This window comes from Vulpes vulpes, chromosome 11 (genome assembly GCF_048418805.1).
Source record: "Vulpes vulpes isolate BD-2025 chromosome 11, VulVul3, whole genome shotgun sequence".
NCBI classification, from domain to species: domain Eukaryota; kingdom Metazoa; phylum Chordata; class Mammalia; order Carnivora; family Canidae; genus Vulpes; species Vulpes vulpes.
The window spans coordinates 63664682-63689581 of record NC_132790.1 but is presented as its reverse complement, the minus strand read 5'-3'; the positions used below and the strand labels follow the sequence as shown (position 1 = coordinate 63689581).

Here is a 24900-nt window from a genome sequence, read left to right as displayed (position 1 = left end):
TGGCTATGGCTTCCTAGCTGGCTGCCTTGATTTCTTCTCCACACCACAGCCAGACCCATCTCTCTAAGAGATCAGGGAGGTCTAATTTGGCCCCCACCTCCCTCTTGTGGGGGACTATCCCTCACTTTCCGCCCCTGGCCCTCCCCTTACAAGTACACATACACACACACACACACACACACACACACACACACGCACACTCCAATCCTGTTTCCCTTTTCTGCCCTCCTCCTGCCTTGTCCAAATGAGAAACAGCTCTTCTGCTCAAAGGTATCCTCCTCTGTGAAGCTTCTTCTGACAGGTCCTGCTCCCAAGGCTCAACTGGTAAGTCCCTCCTTCATACATACCCTCAGCACATGCCACAGGTCTCCACCATGGCACAGACAATGCTTGTTGCAATAAAGAGCATTATTGGGGGTTGCCTGGGTGGCTTAGTTGGTTAAGTGTCAGGTCATGATCTCAGGGTCCTGGGATCGAGCCCCACATCAGGCTCCCTGCTCAGTGGGGAGTCTGCTTCTCCCTCTGCCCCTCCCCCTGCTCGTGCTCTCTCTCTAATAAATTAATTAAAGTAATTAAAAAATCAGAGCATTATTGGGACAATTTGAGAAATTTCTACCATGAGCCACATATGAAATAATACTGTATCAACAATACACTTCCTGAGTGTGCCCAGCGTGTCATGTAGGAGAATGTCCTCGTCATCAGGAGACACACACAGACGGATGCAGGGGAGCATGGTCATGTCTGCAACATACTCGGAAATGGTTCACCAGAAACCAGACATATACACACACATGCAGGCGTGTATCTGAGGCTGCAGAGCGAGAGGAGAGGGAGAGAGAAGTAGAGAGAGTGGGAGAGATGAGAGAAGGAAAATGAAGCAGCAAAATGTCAACAACTGGCAAATAAGGGTGAGGGTTACAGGGCAGTTCACTGTGCTATTCTTACAGCCCGACCACAGATCAGGAAATGTGCAAAATACAAAGGGGGCGGGAACAGAAAAAAGGCCCTACTAGGGATGCGATACCTGAGAATTTATCAATTTTCAAAGCCGGCGCTCCCCAAACTGCAGACCCTGGGAACGTGGCCGCACAGCCAGTGGCAAGTCCAACCTACTTGGATATATAGTCTACACCTGAAAATAACGCTGCAGCTCTACCAGAGCAGGAAGAAGTACTCCACCCGGAGAGATGGACGTGGACGGGTCGGGAGCGGAAGGACGATTTCCTCTTCCATCCCTTGCCGGTCTGTCTTGTTGCTGTTTGTGCAGAATACTGGATCAATGCCTTTGAAAACCAGGATCCTGAACATTTCGGGTAAGATTATACTTTTTACTAAAGCAGATTTCTATCTCTCACAGGGATCTCCCTGCGTGTGTGTGCGCGTGCGCATATGCGCACGCCTTTGCAAATAAGTCACTTAATCATCTGCTCCTTGGGCAGTGGACGCTGCAGACACAGAGCCAAGAAGTGGCGAGTGCTAATTGGGCTGTCTGCCTCCAATGGAGACATGAGTGATGGCCCAGCTGTTCAGACCGACAGCATCCAAATGGCTGGAATCCCAACTGCAGATTTATCGAGCCATCAATAAGGGCTGCCTTTTCTCCCATTAACATAATTAAGACAATGAACTACTTTGGGGAAAGAAAAAAAAAGAGAAGATCTGCGTTCGGGACTCAGAGAACAATTAATTACATTTAAAGCTGCATCAATCTAGAAGTAAGTAACTCATCTTCAGGTTGGGCGCTTAGAACTCGGAAATCAATCGCCCACCAAGAAAGTCAGAGGGTTGGTCCCCAAGAAGAGTGAGAGTCCCTTCCCCGTGAAAAGGGAACACAGCAGCAGGCTTCTGCAAAGAACGGCCAAGAGCAGGTATAATTTTCTCCAAAGAAACACCAGCTAACTTAATAACCTCGAGAATCGTCTCCGTAACTCTGTCCTTAGACTGGCGGGCGCGCCCAAAGGAGCAGGCAGGGAGAAGCTGAAACCACCCACCAAGGACAATCTAAGTAATCCTTTTAGGAAACCAGGGGAAGAACATGAAACTACACCTTACAAAAGAAAGAGGAGATAATTTACACGCCAGTGGTTCCTATCCTTAGCCCACGGGACGCTCCCCTGCCTTTCCTTAAAGTGCCAGCAACCTCCGCATGATGTCACAGCTTAGGTCATGATCCCCGGAGTCCTGGGATCCAGCTCCACAGGGGTTCTCGCTCGGCCGGTGGGTGGGGGGTAGGGGTGAGGGTGGGGGGGGGTCTGCTTCTCCCTCTGCCTGTGGCTCCCCCTGCTTGTGCTCTCTCTCTCTCAAATAAATAAAATCTTTTTTAAAAAAAGAACACTTTTGTTAGATGGGAAGAGTTTGAAATAAAATTTTACTTCTTCCAAGAAGGTATCTACTACATAAAGAGAGATTCATCTGTGAAAATCAATTCCTGGGTTCTCTCAGTCCCAGATGTTGGCTTGCAGAAGGGAATCAAAGCTGTGAGCTGACATTCAGCTCTTGGCAGGTACAGTCATGTGTATTCGGGCAAGCTCATCTCTCCAAGGCTCAATGTCTCTGCTATAAAACAGGAAAAATAAGAATACCAACCTTCTAGGGCTTTTGTGAGTATGAAATGAGGGCAAAATTAGCCCTGAGCCCCCCTAGCACATAGTACATGCTCACTTGGGGCTGGCTGTTATAATCAGGGGCCAGCAGCTTCACCTGGAGACTTGGGGAAGAACAGAACAGCATAGATCAGACACAAATCTGTCATAAAATATTTCAGTGACAAAGCTGAAGACTAAGAGTAAGTCTCCATGACCAGAGCAACACCTAGGACTACCTCAGGTGCTTTTGTAAATACTAAATTATTTGAGAAAAAGGAAAAATAATTATATAAAACAAGACAAGTGTGTAAGAATGTATGAATGTTTCAAACTTAAACCACACATAGAGGGGCACCTGGGTGGCTCAGCTGGTGAACGTCTGACTCTTGGTTTCAGCTCAGGTGATGGCCTCCTGAGTGGTGGTGAGATCGAGCCCCACATTGGGCTCCATGCTCAATGGGAAGTTGGCTTGAGGGGGTTCTCTCTCTTCCTCTGCCCCTCCTAGTCACATTCACTCTCTCTCAAATAAATAAATCTTAAAACAAAAAACAGATGTAGAACTCAAGCCAGGCACAGTGCTTTGGATTTTACATTATCTTGTCAGATCTTCTGAACAACCTATGAGCAGGTACGACAATTCCATTTTACAGATGAGAAAACTGAAGCCCAGAAAGACCAAATAAGAAAGAGCTGGAATGTGAACCAATTCTGCGCAGTCTAGGCCTAGCCTGGATCCCTCACTGCCCCCCAGAAAGCCAGAAGACTCATAATCACTCACTAGAGGTCCTACTGGAAAAGCAGGATCAAAGAGCTCCTACCAATAGCATAGGGAAGAAGCAGGGAAATGACACCCACTGGACCCCTCCATGACATAGAGTCATCGAGACAAGCTTCAGGAAGCCAGGTTACTACTGGGTTTTTTATTAAGAGGCAACCATTTCAGGAGAGAAAGTGGACTTTGATAGCATATTAGAAACAAGATTTAGAGAGAAGAGCCAAAGGCATCCAGAAGGGAAGTGGACACAATACACGGAGGAGCAGGACTTTGCATACCCACAGCTGTGCCAGTGGGGGTTCATTTCCAGGATAAACCCTGGCTCTTCTGACCCTTCTCATTAAAATTTCCTCCTTGGAAGGAGGAGCTTATCCAAGCAACACTGATCTTTTGCATACCACAGCTGAACCTGGAAATTTAGCCTAATAAAACAAAGAAGAAAACCTGTAGATCCAAGAGGTTTTCTACATCATGGTAGGATCAAGAAGCCGCAGAGAGACATATGACCCATCACACTCTTTGTTGAGGGGGTCCAAGACCATGTAGCAACTTGGTGGAAGGTTATGCAGCCAGTTCAGAGTACATAGGCGATGACAGTGTTCTCTTCCTCAAACCTGCTGGTGAGTACATGGCTGTTTGCTGTAGTGGGATTTGTTATATAGGGGTCAACCAAACCACAACAGTGCCCCGAATCTCCACCTGGTTTTACAAATAGTGCTACTAGGACAATCTGAGCGATTCTTTAGGAATCGTAGAAATTTAAGAATTATCTCAGCAAGCTTCTCTCTCAAAGTAAAAATCTCATCTGCCATAATTGCTGGTGTAAGCAGAAAGAGTTAGGGGTCCTTGGAAAAAGAAAGAGGAAAACGCAGCTTTCTTGACTTAAGAAACATCATTTGAGGCACCCCACCACCCTGCCACCTTGTGAAAGAAGGTACCAACAGCCAAAGTCAGGCCAGGAGAAAGCCTCATCAGAGACCATAAAACAGTGGTAAAACTCCCAGGGCAGATTCAGAAGTAAAGATGGACCTGATTGCACATTCTGGAGGTACCTTTACGAGGTCTCAAGTCCCCCAAGTGCTCAGACACTGGAGCAAGTGGAGCCAGAGAACTGGTCATCCTAGCCGCTTCGTGACTTTGACCTAAACTCTGTCACCTTCAGATGACCTCTGCCCCACTTGCACGCTGTATTCACCACTGTGCAAGTCCCTTCGTGAATGCATGTGTGCATCCTTAGCTCCAAACTTCTCCAATTTTGTTATCTGGGGAGACACTGCCTTGGGAGAGATTCCTGGTGTTCTCCTTTGCTGGTTGCAAGTAAATTCTTCTTTTTCCTAGTCTTTGGCTTGGTTGTGAGCTTTGGTTTGACACTCACCGAGAGGTAAACCCAGTTTCAGGTTTTAACGGGACAGGCGCCATGTATCTTCAGGCTCAGGGACCTCATGCCCCATCCTCTGTCCCTTTGCCTTGCGCTAGAGTTTCAGCCACAATTCCATCCCCCAAACTCCCACCTGCTCCATGGAATCAGCTGTGCCATCTGGAAGGGCTCAAAACCCACTGTTCTAGAAGATCTCCCTCTCACCCAATCCTCTAAAATTGGAGTTCAGGCTAAACCCTCCAGAGGAATCCATGTAGGCCACCTGGCTACCCTACCGCCCACTCTCCTCCTCCATAATCTCAGTTTCAAGCATTGCACTCTCCACCTGTGACCCCTGATGTCTCACCTCACTCCGTCTCATCCCAGCCCCGCCCAGACCAACACCTGGTGACCCTGTTCTGTGCGCCATCCCCACGCAGCCTCGTGTCTAGCCTCACCGGCGTGGACTCCACACACGGCCCCGCCTGACACTCCTCCCCTACCCCGCCCTGAGGCTCTGCTGCTTTCTCCCCCTCGCGTCCTAACCCACGGAGCCTCAGCCCCACTTTAATCCAGCTCCTCTCTCCTCCATGCCTCCACCTGCAGCTCAACCTTCCTGGAGGGAAAGAGTCAACACACGGACCGGTCTCACTTAGCCTCCACGACCCAAACTTACTTAGGTGGCCCTGTGGGGGCATGTGGCCTCTCTCCTACCTTGGGTCGCCCTGAAATGACCGCTCCTTTCCTGCTGCTGTCTCTTCCCTCCTTATCCCATGATCCCCCTGCTGCTTTTGTCACTGGGACAAGTGAAGCAGTCCAGGGAGAGGGCTCGATCATCACGAGGCAGGCCCTGCGGCACCTCCCGGCACCGGGCACCGCTCTGAGCAGCCTCGCACGTCAGGTGCCCACGCCCACAGGGCAGCCGTGTGGAAGGGACAGCTGCCCCTCGTTCATAGTAAGGAAACTGAGGCACTCAGGTTAGGGAACCCAGCTGGGATGCCACCCCGGCAGCCTGCTTACTCCGCTCTCCTGCCAATTTCCCGTTGTTTGCATCCCGGGCCCTGCCGGGGCCCTGCCTGGTCCCTGGAGGCAACGGCTGCCCTGCGATGGCCTCCGCCCATGCCCTCCTACCACTCGGGTTCCTGCAGCCACCACCCCCTCCTCTCGATCCCCACCAGTACCAGACGTCTTCAGAAACCAAGTCTCCCAATTCTAGCTTCCACCGCCTTTCTGCTCCCCTTTTACCATAGTCAGAGCCCTTGAAATGGTCCTCTACTCTCTGCCACCACCGTTCTCTCTGTTCTCCCTCGAACCCACCCCATCAGACCGTGACAAAAACAAATGCAAGGGTCTACTTCCAGGCCCGATCTCTCTTGACACCTCCACAGTGATTCCACACGGCCAAGGGCTCCCTTCTGGAAGCGTTCTTTCTCTTCCTGTGGCTACATGACATCACACTCCTCTGGTTTCTGGCCTACCTCACTGGCCCTTCTCAACCTCCTTTCCTGGATCCTTCTCATGCCCTCAACCTCAACGTGTTGGGGTATCATGGGACTCTGTCCTTGGACTTCCCCCACATCTTCCCCCTCACTTCCCAGAGGAACTCATTGCCATCTCCTGGCTTCCCACACCCTCTGTTCCTTGTTTGTTCTCAAACTTGTACCTGAACCTCACTCATAATCCTCAGATTTCTACACCAACTGCCTACACATCCTCTCTATTTGGCTGTCTAAGGAATGGCTATCTCAGACTCAAGAGATCTGTGATGAATTTGTGATAACCCCCAACATCCCAACCCACACTTCCAGTGGTCTTCCCCTTCTCCGTAAAGGGCAGTGGTCGTCTATGGCACTGGTGGCCTTCAATGAACCACAGCTCCCGGAAAGCGTTTGTTTTAATCAAAACAGAGGAAGTGACACTGTGCTACTCTGGGGCCTAAGTTTTAAAAAGGCTTCTCAGCTTCATGCTTGTCCTCATGGGACCTTTGAGCCACCAAGTAAGACATGTGGCTCCCCAGCTGGGCAGGCCACATGGGAAGGATAGATGGGTAGAGATCCTAAGACTTCACAGAGAGAGAGAGGTCCAGTTGTCTCAGCCAAGTCCAGCCACAACCAAACCACCAGAGACACTAAAGTGACCATGGACAAGATAGCAGAACCATCCAGCTGAGCCCAGCCCAGATTGTGTAGCCGCGAATGAACAACATGGTTATTTTAAACTAGACATTTGGGACGCCTGGGTGGCTCAGCAGTTGAGCGTCTGCCTTTGGCTCAGGTCATGATCCTGGGATCGAGCCCACATCAAGCTCCTCACAGGGAGCCTGCTTCTCCCTCTACCTATGTCTCTGCCTCTCTCTGTGTGTCTCTCATGAATTAAATCTCTAAAATAAATAAATAAATATTTAAAATAAATAAATGAGTAAATAAAAATAAACTGACATTTGAAGTGGTTAATTCCTCAGCAATAGGTAACTGAAACAAATGGCAGCTCTAGTTTTTTTTTGTTTTTGTTTTTGTTTTAAACATTTATTTATTCCTGAGAGACAGAGAAGTAGCGGTGTGGGCTGAGGGAGAAGCAGGCTCCTCACAGGGAGCCTGATGTGAAACTTGAGCCCAGACCAGGATCACTCCCTGAGCCAAAGGCAGACGCTCAAACTCTGAGCCACCCAGGTGTCCCAGTAGCTCTAGTTTTTATTATTCCAGTTGTTCAGGTCAGAATCCTAGAGTCGTTCCTTACTCCTCTTTCCCTCACACTCCACATCTGATCCATACACGATCAGGACATCCATATCTAGCAGGGACACCCAAAATTTGCCACTACCACTCTGCCATCCTCTCTCACCTCCTTCCTATTTCCACCCTTCCCCCTGCTGCCCATACCCCACTCACCCCCACCCCAGTTAACCTTCCACACAAGAGTCAAAATAATCCTATATAAGTACAAAAAAGACCATGTGTTCCTTTGCTCAAAACTCTCCAGTGGCCACTGCATCACTCAGAGGAACATCCCAAGTCCTTACCATATCTTAGGAGTATCCCCCCATACAGACCTGCTGTCTTGCCAACCTCATTTCCTGCCAACCCACCCATGCAGTGTACTTGGTTCCAGCCACACTGGCACCCCTGCTCACCCTCAAAAAGCCGAACAGGGGCCATCAGGGCCTTTTTTCACTCATGCCCAATCTGGCCAGAAGATACTTCCACTGCACAGTCACTGGGCTGACCTCCCTGTCTGAATCCTGTCTCTGCTCCAGTGGCACCTGGGAGTGTTCCTCCTGAGCAACAGATCTAAGAGGGCCTGTCTCCCTCCCCAGCACTGTCCCCTCTCACCCTCCCACTGGGCTCTGCTTCTCTGCACCAAACTCATGTCTGTATTCTTTTCTTCCCTCTTGTTTGCTGTCTGCCTCCATCTGTCACCACATGAGCTCCCGGAGGGTGTGGATGCTGGAGGTTTTATTCACTGCTGACACTCCCCGTGTCTAGAACACTACACCTGGGCAGGTGTGCAGCTCAGGAAATAGGTGAACCTATGCCTTACTGAGTGTCATCTTTTAGATCTCCGAAAAGTAGGTCACAAAGGTCCCAGACTTCCAAGCTCCACCCTGTGTTCTGTGGCCCCTCTCCCTGGAGCCCAGGTGGAGCACAGCACTTCTGAACAACTCTTCATGCTTCTCACCCACTCTAACCCTCCAAGGCTTTCTGGTGGCCCTCAGGATCAAGTTTGCCCTCCTTCACGTGACCCAGAAGGGTCCACAGGATGTGATATGGCTCCTCACTCGAGGTTCAGCTGTGCCACTCACCAGCACACACTGCACTCCAGCCATGCTGCTTTATGCTCTCCGGCTTCGCCCATGCTGTTCCTCCTGCCAGGAATGCCCTCTCCTGCCTTCCACCGATGTCCATCAACCTGCAGGCTCAAACTACACATCACTTCCTCAAAGAACCTGTCTGTGGCCCACCATCTTTCTGTGGTTCCTTCTTGCCCTCTCCTTTCCTTTCCATACTACCCATAATTGGTGGAAGTGTAGCGGGTCATCCAGCAGAGGTCGTCACCAGCAATTTGGGGTTACAGAAGCATGGCTGAGGAAGGAGGGCAGCCAGGGGTGCTTTTCAAGGCAGGATCAGCTGCATATTTTGTGGGGCAAAGTGAAAAATGAAAATGCATGCCCCATTATTATTAAAAATTATTAAGAGTTTCAAGAGAGCAACAGCAGAACATTCAATCAAGCACGGGCATCCTCTGAGCATGGGGGGCTGTGTGACTCCACTGGTCACACACCCATGAAACTGGCCCCATCTGGTGACCACCATTAATAAACTAAGGCAAAATGTCACATTAGATGCCCAGCCATGCCGGTTACTTGTGGGTGTGTCAATACTGGCGACCTCCTCAAAGACGGGGCGGTATTCTTGTTTTATGGAGAGTGACCAGAGCTCCATTCTTGAGCCAAAGAAGATCTAATCTCCAGGCTGCATGCTCATCCGATGCTCCATCCAGGCTAAGTTCTTCCACTGCCAATCCAGAACAAGTTTAACTTAATGACACAGGCAAATGCCAAGAAGAGAAATGGAGACAGTAAGGGAAGAGAGGCTGTCTTCACCCTTTCTATGATGCAATAGAATATTTACCTCTTCTTCTCTCAACTGTTTCAGTTCATCAAATCTTCCCTTGGTTTTTGAATAATAGCTTCTTCCCAGTAAATAAGTTAATGAACTACGGGCTCAGAAAACCGTTCTTTCAAATAGCCGACTGAGTATTGGATAAATTTTAACATTTGCCCTTTTAAGGAACAGACCGTGGCTCTAGATATGCAAAGCAATTATATTCTAACAAAATAACAGGAGATGTACAGTTCCTTGGCTTTATTTTAAAACAAGAGAGCTATAATGTGAGGTCTCTGAGACACTCAACCTGCCCTAATAGAGTCCTCCCGGTATTTTATTGTGTTTCTCCACATCTGACCTGGATAATTTCAGTGACTCTGACATTCCCTCTCCTATACCATTCATGATTTGACATCAGAGTTTCACAGATATTATTTAATACAGCCCACAATGAGAATATGCTTTACGTCGTGACCCAGTACACATGCATGAACAGAACTAAAATAAAAATTTCGTGTGTGGTACACTCTGAGATTTTTCCATTGTATTTTATTCCATTTTTTAGAAATGATCATCTGACCCACTACATTGGTTTTATAACCTACTCAATGGGTCATGACCCAGTTTGGAAATGTGGTTTTAGATCATACTAGTACACTTTATTACCCACATTCCTTCCACCAGATCTTAACTCAAGCTCTATGTGAAGCGTCCACAAATCCACAAGAATAAAAAAGAGGTGGCTTTTAAAAAGGCAAGCATTTAGGGGCTCCTGGGTGGCTCAGTTGGTTAAACATCTGACTCTTGATTTTGGCCCAGGTCATGATCTCAGGGACATGGGATAGAGCCCCAAGTCGGGCTCCATGCTTAGCAGGGGGTCTGCTTGAGATTCTCCCCCTTTTCCTCTGCCTCTGCGCCTCCCCTCCTGTGCTCCCTCTCACTCCCTAAAATAAATAAATAAATCTTTAAAATAAATATATAAATAAAAAGGCAAGCATTTAAATGATTCCACCAACAAAAAGGGCAGTACCATTCTAGAGCTAGAAGGCTAAAATGAGGGAAATTAGGCAGGATAACGCAGAGCAGGTCTTCACAGCTTGGTGGGCAGGTCCAAGTGGAGGGAAGAGAGTGGCCAAGGCAGGGAACCTTCTGAGGTCAGGCATTCCCAGCATGGAACCACCATGTTCTCTAAAGTGCCAGAGTCTCCCAGAATATCAGATTCGCTCACATTCAAACACAGAAAACATTCTGTGGAAAAGGCTTTTCTGTCATCTTTGAGGCTCCTGACTCCTGTTTCCCGTAAGCAGTCACCATCTTGACATCTTCCTCTTCAAAGAATCTCTCATACCCACCCCTCCCGTCCCCTCCCGGTTCTCCAGCCTCCAGCACAGTCTGAGGTGAACCTGTGGTATCCAGACTTGTCATGGCAGCCAAACAAACCAACTACCCTCCAGGCAGCTTCCACGGGTGGTGCCTTCAGTGGCGCTGACCATCTCAATCATGTCCACATTTTTTCTGGCTGGCCTTCAGGTTCTAGAACCTCCATTCCTAAGCACACCCTCCTCCTAGGTCTCTCCTCAGTAGCCATCCCTCTACTGGACCACACAGTCTCATTGCACAGGGAGCGCCTGGTGAGGAGAAGATTGATATTGCAACTACTACAAGTCTGGGCCCTGAGGGTGTGCCCTGCCTGCCTCCTCCCATCTCACCACACACTTCCAGGGAGCCATATGGATATAGTATCTGACTAGAAATGCAACTAGGTGGGCACCCCCCCCCCCCGCACTTGCCACCATACAACCCTTCAGCTACATACAAAACTGCTTTCCCTACTTGCCCCCAGAATGAAACCACCACTTGGAATGAGGGAGAATCTCTATAGGCCCAACAACTCACCAACAAGACACCAGGTTTTCTTGATGCTACCCCCCCCCGCCCCCCGCCAGGAAGAATTGTGGCTAAGCACAGCACCAGGAAGGGTCAAGCTGCACTTCAACCAAACAGCAGGTCTGTTTTTTTGCAGGTGGATGATGGGATCTGAATTCCCAACAAGGTTTCCCTTTGGGGACTGGTTGTTAAAGCTCATGCCAGATGGCAGCAGGCTGTGGCCAGGCACATGGTGGCCTCACTCCCAGGTCCACCATTTTCTTTCCTTCCATTGTTCTCTCTGAAACCAATATACCACAGCTGTCCCTACATCTTCAACCTTCTCTAGAACACAGCAGGAGGCAAAGAAATCCTATCTTGAATTTTCCCTATCATCTCATGTGCTCCTTCTTGATGCTCACCCTGCCCTGCTAGAAGAGCAGCTCCTCTAGAGAGTCAAATGCAACACTCATGCTCTGAGATGACCACTCACGTAAAAACATCCTTCTAATTTGTACCTTGGAATATCCATGCTCTAGTGTCTTTCTGGTCTTTTACCCCACTCTACTTCCCCAGGCTCACCACAGTGAAAAGAAAGCGAGTAGGGGAGTCTTGAAGGGTGAGGGGAGATGGACCCCAAACCATTGGCTGCAAACCCAGTGAGACATGCCAACCTACCTTGGTCAAATCCATTCCCAGTTTGAGCTGTGAGATGAGATGAAGAATTATACTCCGTTGATCCTCCATGACACCCAACTCTGTCTCTTCCTTATCTTCAGTGTCACTTTTTTCATCTTCGGACAAAACCAGTTCAGGGCCTGAGTTTGGCTAAAACAAGATCATCAATAAGAATCACCAGCTGGCCCAGCAGAAGTTAGAAGCACAGCATAGGGACCCATATACTTAGCAATGACAGAAGGAGCCAAATCCTGCCCCCAGAAATAGTTTCTCTATAAGCCAATACTATTAGACACAGGGTGGACAAGGACTCTTTTGAGGCCCAGGCCCTTTTTGGGATGTTTTAGCCACTGTGCATGCCCATTCGTTTTCCCCATCATCCACTGTTAATGAATCTTCTAATTCACCACCAACAACAAAAAAAATGCTTGCTCTTCAAAAACACTATATGGGTATGAGCTCCCTTACCTGGACTATTCCCATAAAATATTTTCCTATTAATTTGCATAACCCAGAACACTTTATATCTAATGTAAACTTTTTTGTTAATAAGCAAAAGTCAGATACCCCTGGGACAAACTGAAATTACCTTAGTTACGAGAAAATTTACTCTGAGACTATTTCTACTCACATCAATTAACATCACTACAGCAAGTATAAAAAAAAAAGTCTCAGAACAGGCATGAATTGAGAAAGGGAGACAAAAATAAAAATGTAAAGGAAAACGTGGAAATTTTATAACACCGAAACTCATGCTAGGCAATGGACCTGGCTTTCCTCAATGCAAGTTTATTAATTGTTTGATTCTGATTTTTCAAATTACATAGTTAACAGGCAAGTTAATGAGCAGAATGTATGAGAGGGATTACTGAGCACAACATTTTGAAGACCCCAATATCAAGAACTCTGACTATCGTGTAAAGTTGTCCTTGGAATTCTACTGAAAGAAGTAACCAGATGCCCCATTTCATGTTTACCTGTGTTTTTATGGTACTTATTTACACTGTAAGCTGAACCACTCTGTAAAAAATGTTACATAATGTTTCTAATTACCAAAGACAGGTCAGACCCATGAACTTAATATACAGAGATGCAGGAGCTCAAGGTATGAAATCTAAAAGGATACAGACTTGCCCATGTGTCTATGCAAAAACTAATGATTTATAATCCCCATTGGACAGAATCATCTCGTTTTATCTAAAGGCACTTCCAATACCCCAAGGGTGTTTTAGCCATCAAGAGGGTTGTAACTGAGCAGCCGAGCATACACAGGCTGGCCATTCCTTACCAACACTCTGTGGAGGAAGTACGGTGCTCTTCTCCCCAGGAGTAGGCATTTAAAAAATCTCCAACGAGACAGACATTTTCCATAGACACCCCTCTCAAGTTATTCTCAGTCACCTCTGACTGACCCCAATTCTGGAGAGACAGCTGGAAAGACTGCAACAAAGCCCACGGTGGGTAGGCTCTCCCCCAGACAAGAGTGGTGTTCTCCCCACTGTGTGCCTGGTCTCTAGCCTCATTGTAATGTGTGTTGTTTGACATCCCTGGAAAATTATTTTGCTAGAATATACTGAAATAAGTGAGGATCCTTGGCCCCTCATCCTGCTCCACAAAAGACTCACCAGATTAATCTAGGGGTGGAGGGTAGGGAATGGGCTGCCCGGATTTCATGCCGGAAGGTTGGAGAGGGAGGGGCTCTGGAGGCCACCCCACCTTTCCTACAGCTTTACCTCCTTGACACCCATCTGCTGTGGCTCAGTGCCCGCTGCTGCCCAGACCACTGAGCTGGAATTGGCTGGAAAGCTAGGAATAGCAGGGTCATCTTCCCACTGACCTGCCCCTCTGGATTTCAGTTTTGAGGTGTACAGCTGTCTCATTTCACCGGGACTTTACAGTTCCAACTAGACGCCACCAGAAGCCAGAAAGCTCAGACACAATCCCTTCCAATGGCAAAGGTGCTGCTGTTGGCTACTTCCTGTATAGTGACCTGGTGGGCAGTAATCTGTGTTGGCAGATTTACCCTCAACGCAGGGGCAGCTGCGGGGAGGACAGGACAATGCCCTGGGCATCTTGCTTTGGCAGGAAAAAAGACAATCAAACACAAATCAAGCTACCAGCATGCACTCCCTGGGGGACGTGGGGGTTGTGGCCTGCAAAGTCCTTAAACATCTCCACAGGAAAGGGAGCTGCATTTTGAGTGCAATTATTCCTGCTCGAAATGAGTTGTTCTCACCAAGCACAGAATGCAGACTAAACAAATCAATTGCTCAAGTGAGGCCGCCATAAGCTTTATGAAGCAGAATGATCCTTTCTTCTGAAAATGTGACTTCCCATTTGTCCACACACCAGCACACAGGGCATTCTCCATCCTCCCCCGCTCACTGCCACACCTGCTGCAATGTGCTTACAGACCACCCGGGACCATGCTTCCTCCCGCTGTCTGCTTTACATGGAAATTAAGCCCAGCTTGTCCCTGACTTCTGGTAGCCAGAAGTCTTTCTGCAAGATCCTGACACATGATACTAAGTACACACATCAATGTGTGAACCTCCCCAGGTCTTCCACATTGATCCAACATTACATTTCCTCTGTGTCTGGTGATGCCTCTCAGAGACTCTGGCTACAGCAGAGAGAATTAAAGCTGGTGCATGGGCCCCAGAAGCTGACTCACTCCAGGGCAACTGGAAGCCAGAGCTCAAGGGAGCCCATCCCAGGGGAAGAAAGGCCAGGAGGAGCCCAACACACATCAATGGCTTGGATCCTCAGCAAACTGCCAAAGCTTAACCAAGGATCCAGCAATATTTCTCTCCCCCAGAGCCTCTGAGAATGTGCCCTGTTACTTATCGTATGATTTACAAAAACCTCTCCTACCCAAACTCAAGTGAATAATTAGGATTAAAAAGGAAGGGTAGTTGGTTCAGTCGGTTGAGCATCTGACTTCGGCTCAGGTCATGATCTCAGAGTCCTGGGATCAAGCCTCATGTTGGGCTCTTCACTCAGTGGAGTCTGCTTCTTCCTCTGCCTCTGCCCCTCCCCCACTCGTGCTCTCTCTAATAAATAAGTAAAATCTTTTTTTTAAAAAAAAAGGTGGTTTCATTCATCATGTTGTTAGTGCATGTCTTAGAAGACACCCCAATTCCACCCATACTGGAAGTCAATTTTTTGCAGAAAGGTGACACCACCCTCCATTGTGGGTCGAAAATGAGGGCAAGAGGAAAGAAGGCAGGAGTCTTCGACTGGTCAACCCCGTTAGAAAGAGGTCAACTGGCGATGTAAATACAGATCTCTCAGCATCCACAAAGCACCCACTGTTAACTGGCACTGCAAGAAATGCAGAATTTGAAGAACTTTGTTGGCATTTTAAAGACGGAAAAACTTCTCCCTTTTTAGGGTCATGAGTCTGTTAATTCTACTGGTCTGCTGTGAAATCCAAAACATCGATAAGGTCACGGGATCTAGTTTCCATAATCAGGCCCATGTGCCCCTTCCACATCCTCACTCTCCCACTCTTAGTGCTCTGCTTCCCTCCTGGGGGGCCCCGCATGCCCGCACCCTCCAATCCCGCTGCATTCCTGCTTGTAAAGCCGTGACAACTGCCTTGAGGTGCTCCAAGGTGACAGAACAGTATTTCTCAATCTCAGAAGAAAACTGAAAATGAGAAATGGTTTTATGAATGCTGAGAGAAAGTTCCTAAGACTGAGCAAGCAAGAAGGATCATGAAATTCCCCCATCCCCCTAGAGATCTCTGCAAAGAAGCCAACCCAGCCATAAAAACATATGCCAGCTTGAAGATAAAATGGAATCTATGTTTTAGAGAGAAGCAGGCCCTGGAAAAATGAGGTTTTTAATGAAAACAAAAATTATGAGTCAATATTTCTACTGCACGAGCACCTCAGGGCATATGGTGCTACTCAAAATCAAGTGACTCATGCCCATTAGCAAACAGGGGGACATATAATGGGCAGGAAATAGCTTCGTGGCAGGCTAGAGTTTAGGGTCACTCGTCGGCGTGTCTACAACAGTGCCCCTACAGAGCAAGGGTTCTTCATCGGGGTACCATGGACGCACCTAAAGAGATCTACCACCACCATGCATATTTAAGACAAACACTGTGTGTCTGGGCATTTTCTAGAGAGGAGGGCCACGCTCTCCTTGGATTCTTAGAAGAAGATCTGCCCCTGGGCTGATGTCAGGCCTCTTGTGGATCAAAGGGTCTGGGACCACGTGAGAGAGATGGACTCTCAGGATGGGTTGAGTTCTAGTCAGACGGTCCTGGCACCTGCAGACAAGCTCCTGCCTTTAAGCACACACCTCTACTTCTTATCTGGTACCGGGCAGCATATCCATGAGGCACCAGCTCTGGGCCAGAAGCAGAATCACAACCGGGGTTAGGGTTATGTAGGTTCAGCAGTCCTTTCAAGGGGGACGACGGTGCAGGGGCAACACTGAATTCTGCTTCCACCTCTTCTTTTTAACAAAAATCTTAATTCTGTAAGACAAATGCAAATTCCAAGCAAGATGGAAATTCCAATCTATTTTATTCAATACACACATGTCACTGAACTACAGTTTGGGTCAGTTCCAGAAAAAAACATGAAACATATATTTATCTTCAAGGCCCATTCATTTGCCTGTTACAGGCCCCGTCCCACCCCCACACCGGTACCTACTCCCCCCCTACCCCCTTCCTCAGACAAGTACATGTAACCCAGACTTCTTTCTTCAGGATCCTCCCTCCTACTTTCTTAACTGGTCCTCACAGACAGCTGAGGCCAACATAAGCAGTTTGATCTACTAATGTCCTCTTTATTTGTAAATGCCTAATAACTTAGTGTCTTAATGCAAAGGGCTGAATCCTTAGATTTGAGGCATTCAGAAAGAAGCCTAGGTGGCTACATTACCTGACCCTAAAAGAAGACTTTTCTGGTGAACAGAGAGCAAGGCCATGCTAGAGCCCTACATCACAGACATGCAAGTAGGAAGGGTCTACTCTAACACTAGCGAAGATTAAGATGGGCACCTCCTGCTGACATCTGTGTCCTAAGGTCGGTTTTCTTACGTAGATAAATACCTTCAACAGAACACAAAATCCACTGAGTGCAAGTGATCTGCAGCTACCCTAAAAGTCTACTTGACCAAGGAAAATAAAAGCAAATAGAGACTGAACGTCAAATTCTACTTCATCAGCAAGCACGTTGCAGTCCAATGTTTTGAGAGCCTGGCATCTCTGCCCCCACACTACTACCTTGGCACAGAGGCACGAGGTAAAGTGGGTCACACCAAAGGCCCGAGCATTGTCCAGATATCGTCTCTATGGGAGGAGGAGGAAACCTGGCTGTCAGAAAGAGTATCTGATATTCTGAGGGTCACAGAAAACTAGAAGGTGGGGGCAAAGACCCAAAGCACCACCCTCAGATATCCACCCTCAAATGAGAGAAATGCCATGTCATCAAGCAGCAGAGCAAAGGAGCAATGAGGTGTCCTCCTATGTAACTTACCTCTCACTTCCACAATGACACACAACATGCAATGACATGCAATACTGGCCACCAGGACAAATATGCTTTTGTTTATTGGGAGGGTGAAAGTCCTCAGATGTTGGTTTGCTAGAAAAATGAGAGGTTCTAGAAAAAATAGGAATGTCAAGTTGAAACACAGATTCGAGGTTAGAGGGGCAAAGAGATTGGAAGGATCGGTAAATGGAAGAGAAAGGAGACAAATACAGTGCATACTGGAAGACAAGCCAAGAGGTCTACATGTCTAAGAGATACAAGTGCCCAGGGACCAACGACTGAAACTACTTTTTGTTCTAAGGACACTGGTGTTACAGGTGTGGATGACCTTTATGGAATCCACCAAACCAAGTATTGAGTCCTTTCTTTCTCTAGTCATTTTTCTCGTCTATTTATAGCATATTCAATGAAATTATCATAATCATTACTTGATCCTCATCATTTATGTTCACATTAGCAATATTTTACATCCTAATAAGTCCGATCTAACAGTCCAAGGTGAGGAAAACTGGCATAGCCGTAATTTGAAGACCCAATCCAACTTCATACACAAGTCAATAGCAGCAGGATAGCACAGAGCATACAAAGATGGCCAGCAGTCCAGCAAATTCCCTTGGCATTTTTGTCTCTCATTCCCCAATAAGACAATTAGATCACATGACTATCAGGTGCAAGGCACTCACTATTACATGCTTGGAAAAATTATCTCCCCCGAGGACACACACAGACATACAGTTTTGTCACATGAATGTAATGCAGCTGCTCCTAATGACCTACTGTCTTTACCACACTTAGCACAGGTGGGATTTCTTCCCCGAAGGAGGAGTCTCTTTTGTGCCTGTCTCTGATTCCCCAAAGGTAGGCCATCTTTGCTGAGCGGAGGGTCTCTCAGTTGAATGGATGGATGCTTTCCTCTGGTCAGAAGTCATGCCAAAGAGCTTGATGTCAGACAGGTGTCTTCAGATGATGTCTTGTACACCTGACAAGGTGTCTTGTACACCTTGGCCCTGACGCAGGGCGGCTGCTGAAGGCTAGGCTCCTCGCATGTACAATCTTCTGTGTGGAGCCACATCCAAAGCCAGATGACCAGCTGTGCCCTGAAGGCCACCACTGTATTTGGAGGACCTTATCTTGCCATTTGGAGGTAGGTACAATGAGGCCACTGTGCAAGGGGGGGAACCCGATGGATGGGTTGGCTCTAATCCTTGATACGTTCAAGTACAAGCATGTCCACACAGCAGGCTGGTCCCCCCTGCCGTTTTGGAGAGGCTGAGTTGGTGGCCACTGACATCACAATCCTTCTGCTGCCTCCCAGTGGATGCGCTGGCTCTCTGGCTCTAACCACACATACACACACATTTACCACACTTGGCTCTCATAGACTGGAAGGACAGATGCTCTTCCTGAGCAAAGGGGCCGACCTGCAGAAAGGTTCATTTTAAATAAAACACACCCTGGAAGGTAGAAGGAAGTCACTTCTGGGCAGGGGGAGAGGGTGGGGGGCATTCGTCATCAGCCAGAATGATCAGACACGATTATGCCAAGAGGATGCGACAGGTGTTCCTTTAAAAAAATATCCGAGAGAAGCGTTCATAGCAAATAACATCAGCCCTTTTCTCATTCCCTCATAGCTGCTCAGAAACCATTTTTAAATGAAAGCATAAAAGAAAGGAACTGAGAAGGCGCAAAGCAAATCTTAGAAGGTACAAAACAACTGAAAGGAAGCGGCAGCCGCAGCGAAGGGGAAAGCAATTTTTTGCAGCTGGGGCGCCAGAGGCAAGCGTGCCGATGACATCGGGCAACCCCGTGCAGGCATCCGGGGGCCACAGGCCTCGCCTCAGCTCCCCCGGCACCTGCGGCACCGGGAACACGCACAAGAGCCAAGCGCTGTGTCGTGTGCTTTGTGACACGATCTCAATTGGCCAAAGTCGGGAGCTTTGCAACCCAATCCGGCACTGACCGAGAGCTTGGCCAGGAGCTCACCGAGGCTTGGTGAAAGCGAAGCCGAGCTGGGTTGCAGGGCGCCGGTCACCATGGCACCGAGCCACACAGGCAGCACGGGCCCCACGTCCAAGCTCATGGAAGCCTGTGAGCACTGGGCTCAGAGTCTCAAGAAGGAAAGGAAAGAGCATGAAAACAGAGAACACAATCGCCGCAGCTCTGGGAGGCAGCGAAGCCAGAGGGATGGCCTGGATAGAAATCCCAAATCCGCTACCTTCCACCTGTCAGGCTCCGTCTCCTCATCCCTGAAATGGAGGTGGAACTACCCACAGCTCAGGTGGCCGCCGAGAGGCCTACAGAAGACAGAGCATGGAGAGTGCTGAGCCTGAAGCCAGGCCCAGAGGAAAAGCTCAGTAAGCAGCCACTGTGCTCGAGAGCCTGAGGCTTTCACATGGGGGGGGGGGGGGGGCTGGTGACACCAGTGGGCAGTGATCTAGAAGCCACTGCTACAGCCCCGATCCTTCTAGCCATCTCTTCAGATGCTATGTGATGCCATACAAGCTCCACTGTGAGACCACCCCCCGCAAAAGGACAGAGAGGGCTCTGTGGCTGTAAAGGGTCCCCCACATGGTCCGTGGCCCTGACCATCAGGGAGCATTACTTCTGGAATCTAGGGCTACACCAGGAAGGGATTCATAGAAATCTCAGCCAAGGCTCACATGCAGATCTGAGAACCAGAGGAGACAAATACAAAGCAGTAAGGGCAGCAAAGCCAAGCACACATGAACAGTGGGGCTGCCTTCACAGCTACTCAAGTTGTCTAGAAGGCCCAGGAAAGGGAGGGGACGAAACTCTTGCAAGACCTATTCTAGCCTCCCTAGGTTCTGGTATGAGGAAAAGCAATGGTTTAAGCGTAAAAGACCTCCTTTAGATGGGCTGATGGTGAGCAGGTACCCGGGCTGCAAGAGGTGCTATCACCCCAACTGCCTCAAACACCCACATTAGATATTGAAGATACAAGACATGGTCTTTTTTTTTTTTTTTAAGACATGGTCTTATATGGTCTTAAGAAATGGCCTCTGCATTTGATAAGCTACTAATCTACTTGAGAGCACAAAGATCTTCTTCCCCCTGGCCCTGGGTAGAACCTGTAAGTCCCACCTCACCCTTGGAGACTTTGTTCAGCCACACATCACAGCAGCGGAGGTGGCGCCTCCATCCTAACAAAAGATTCCTGAGCTCCCTATAGGCATCTGATTTGGCACTCATCAATTGGATTTATGCAACTGCACATCTGCTTTCCTATTGGAACTGGAATGTCAAATCTCTTTCAGTAGAGGAACACCTGTTATTTGGGTGGGCTACTGAGGGCTCCAGGCTGATATGGACCTAGAAGCCCACCTCTGGGGTCCGGGAAAAAGAATGCTGTGAGCTATCTGTAACATCAGCCAGGAACCAGAGAGTGGAAAGTAGTGGCCTTATGGCTGTCAGCTTACCCTAACTGAAACTCATGACAGTCTGCCATTAGAACTCCTGTCTCATACAGGTTTTCATTTGCAGAATCTCCCCCCCCCCAAAAAAAGGCTGGTTTTTATAACACATGCTCAATAAAACATTTTTTAAGGAATGAATAAATAGGGATGCCAGGGTGGCTCAGTCAGTTAAGTGTCTGCCTTCGGCGCGGGTCATGATCCCAGGGTCCTGGGGATCGAGGAATATGCATAGTATTCCTATAGAATAGTCCTCTTGGGACCTGTGGCCTTGCTGAGTAGACAGTGCTCTGGTTTGGGGTTTCCCCTTGTGGGACCAAACTGTAAGCTATGATGGGGCCCATGAATCACAGGGAAAGCAGAAAGCTGGTGGCAGGCAGATAAGGAAACAAGCAAGCACTGAAGGCAGCAGGTGGAACCAGAAGCAAAACTGGACTAGCCAGAAGTGCCTACAGATGGGGACATTTTAGTGACCCCTGGGCAACATCAAACAGCAAAGAAGATCCATTCAGGCAGGTAGCATTCAAGGGGGAGAAAGCTATTATAATCTCACCTTCCCTCCTCTCAGATCCAACAAAGACCTTAGAAGGGCCCCATCAGCATACTGACTCCTTCATTTTGTTCGCCACACCTAAGTTGTCCAGAGTTGAGGTGTCTAGGTGCATGGACACCTCCCAGCGCCCCACCATCTAGACATCCATTGGTCTACATATCCTGTCATTTCTGCCATCACACCCTAGGCCTCAGGCACATTACTGTATGCTCCTAACAGTGTGCAGATTCTCCTTCTGCTACAAGCTCCTCTTCTTACACTTTGCTTTATATTGTACCACTAGAATGTTCTCCCCAAAATACCCTCTTCTCTGTTCAAAAGTCGTAAATGCCATCCCATTGCATTGTTGGTCAGCCCAACATTTAAGGCTCTCCTCAATCTACCCCTTTCTCCCTTTCCCTCCTGCTCCTCACCTGAACTCCCTCTCTCACCTAGATAATCAACACCACCCTCACAGCACCCTCTAGACTTGTACTGCCCAGTGTAGTAGCCACTGGCCACACGTAGCTATGTAAATCAATTAAAAATAAAATTTAAAATCCAGTTGCCCAACAGCACTAGCCAGATCTGAAGTACTCACCAGCCACATGCAGCCAGCGGCTACTATATTGGTCAGCATACAAACATTCCCATCATTGCAGCATGTTGTACTGGACAGTACTGCTCTATGCTTTTCATGGCCTTCCAGTTCATGTCTCTGCCTTCTACCATTTGCTATTTCTCTGCAAAAACAACCCCATTTCATGATGCAGACTCCAGTGACCCCAGGTCAGGAACAACCCCTCCCTCCTCCCTATGGGGTGGACTTTGCCATAGTCACTCACAGGCCATTGCCAGGCCTACCTTTACTTAACTCTTGGTAACCCAAAGCTCACTGAGGTCATTTTGAAAATCTGACATCCTTAATGAAGCACAAAGGAACAATTTTACAAATACTGTCACTTCAGAAGCAAAATGATGGAGTGATATATTTGGGGATAACCAATAGTAATAAAAGGATTCTGGACCCAAAAACTTAAAGGGATCCTACTATCTATGATTTGCTTCTATTGTAACCATGGATGAACACCAAGAATAGAATTCTGACTTTCTACAGCTGCAGTTAAAATTATTATTGATTTATGCTTTGTGCTGGGTGATGGATTTCTTCTGATTCTCCACATGGTAAATACCTTTATTCAGAGAATAAACACAATGAAACCCAGGTCGATGACACCAAGTTAGTAATGCTTTCAGACTCTACACTTGACGCCACTAATTGCTAGGGTGCCTTGCTTTTTCTACAAGTTATGCACAGTTAACAGGCCAGAACTCTTGTTAGGGACTGGAGAAAAGGTGCAAAGCCATGAGGGAGAGTAGAGCAGCTGTAGGAATAGCTGTGAATCGGGTTTACATCATGTGTATTTCCCTGACCTGCAGCTTTGGCATCACTGGGAAATTAGTAACAAAGACCATCAAGAAAACCATCAGGGATAACCCAGTCTAGGGACCCATCCTAGACTTCCAGTCTCAGGTTCTGGGGACAGAGAGCCCAGAACTGTGGATGTTTGGGGTTTGGGACTTATATGTTTTAGTTGAAGTAGAATTTACATATGGTGCAATGACAGACCTCAGTGTAGAGTTCCATGAGTTAGGATAAATGAATCCCTTTATACCCAATTCAATTTCTTTTTTACCATCTTAACTATTTTTAAGTACAATGGTGTTAGCTATATTTACACTGTTGTACAACAGCTTTTGAGAATTTTTTTCATCTTCCAAACTGAAACCCTATGCCCACTGAAAAATTTCCCATCTCCTTGCAGAACCTGCATTCCGCCAAGCCCTCTGGGTGCTTCTGATGCATTCTAGCATTGGAGAAACACTTCTCTAACCACCGAAGGCCCCAGGGGCCACAATGGGCAGCAGAGAAAAGCCGTGGGCATGTGAGAAGCCTGGCTCTAGCCCTGCTAGAAAACTAGCAGTAGATGGGCTGATGGCCTCCTCTGATTCTCCAAACCCAATCCTGAGTGCCTAGTGTGGACATTAGACCTCCTCAGATGCAAGGGGATCCAAACATGGACGAATGGACAACTGCTCTCAAATACCTGTGTAGGCACAAGTGGAAGAAATTTCAGGTTCTGGAAATTTCATTTGGAAATTGGAAATGGAAAACGGAAATGGAGAGCTATAAACTTTGATTGGAAGAGGGCGATTGCATTTTCATCAGTGGCCCCACCAGGCGGTCCCTTCATTCTGACTTTGAATTGTATCTGTCCATTTTAATCATTTATGCCTCTCATTTAGAAATTCCCAACTGATTCTTTCCAATGGAAGTGTTGGAAGGGTACCATAACACAAAGGAAATAACCAATGGCACTGCAAACCACAGAATAGTTTTGATTTACAAGTCATTAAAAGCAAGAGGCATTTAGTGTTCTTTATAGGCAAAAGGGGGCTGCATCATGAATAATGGAAAAACCAAAGTGCATTAAGGACTCCTCTGCAGATAATGTTCTCTCCAGGCCACACAGAACACATGAGGATTTCCTGTGTGCCAGGCACCTATCACTATGTACCCTGGCTACATCCCAGCCTTCAAGGATCTAAGTCGGGCAGATCTACACCATTTCACTTCAAAAGGTCAAGTTTCTGGATGATTATTTTCTGACTCTCAAAAGAGCCAATGGTTTAAGTGCTGTAAGTACATCAAGAGCATTTTAGAAACAATGCAAAGCTTGGGCAATTTTAGACTTTTCACTTTTCTCAAAAGGAGTTTTCTGGTATATTTCCGGATTTTTGTAAATATGAATGGACGGAAAAGCATTTGGGAGAACAGGCTGTAGTGTTTTGTAGAAAAAATAGAAAGAAACCAGAACAAAAACCACCACAGCTCTTAATTCCACAATGAGGAAGCACCACTAAGGCACTATTAAAACTACAATCTCTAAATCCCACTCAATACCTTTTGGCTCAAATAGCAGGCATTTTCTCTGCTTTTTAATTCGCATTATATATGTCCATTTCTCTCGCCACTGTGACCGAGGATATTCAAAGGAGGGTTCTTTGTACTTTTATTCAAGTGTGAATTGATACTTAGGATCTAAGAGGGTAATTGTAACAATTCATATTTTTCCCTATTATTGCACTGCTGTAAAATCCAAATGAGGCTTACTCTGTCTTCTACTTTAAAAACTGTCACATTATCACGCTCTGCATTGCCCCATTTTCAAATGCTTCATTCAGTGAAAACTTCAAAGGCAAATCTGAGACAGCTGTAGTCATCCTAGGGGACCGTGAACACGTGTGGTAAGCACTATGAATGATCAGAACTGTGGGTTATTGTATTTAGCACAAAAAGAAGACTGAATTTTAAGGTGCAAATGTACCCAGGTGGGACCTACACTCCTCTAAATACTAAGTTCCTGGTTTTGTCCCTTTTTTTTTTTGTTTTTTAGATCACCCTGATGCAGTTTCCATTTCCCCAACATAACCTAGCCCTACCAGGGTTCTCAAAGGGAGGCTTTCTGTTACTTGGATAGACATTTTGACA

The 24900-nt window shown here is 47.4% G+C and overlaps 1 protein-coding gene across 4 annotated transcripts in view; it reads right to left on the bottom strand.

The window, feature by feature from the left end:
* The window catches only part of OSBPL10 (oxysterol binding protein like 10), a 294626-nt gene that overhangs the window by 20238 nt on the left and 249488 nt on the right, over positions 1–24900 (bottom strand). For all 4 annotated transcript variants that reach the window (XM_072726621.1, XM_026000903.2, XM_072726618.1 and 1 more), the window contains one exon: positions 11869–12018. In XM_072726621.1, the coding sequence (XP_072582722.1) occupies positions 11869–12018 (150 nt within the window). The remainder of the gene's footprint in view (positions 1–11868; positions 12019–24900) is intronic.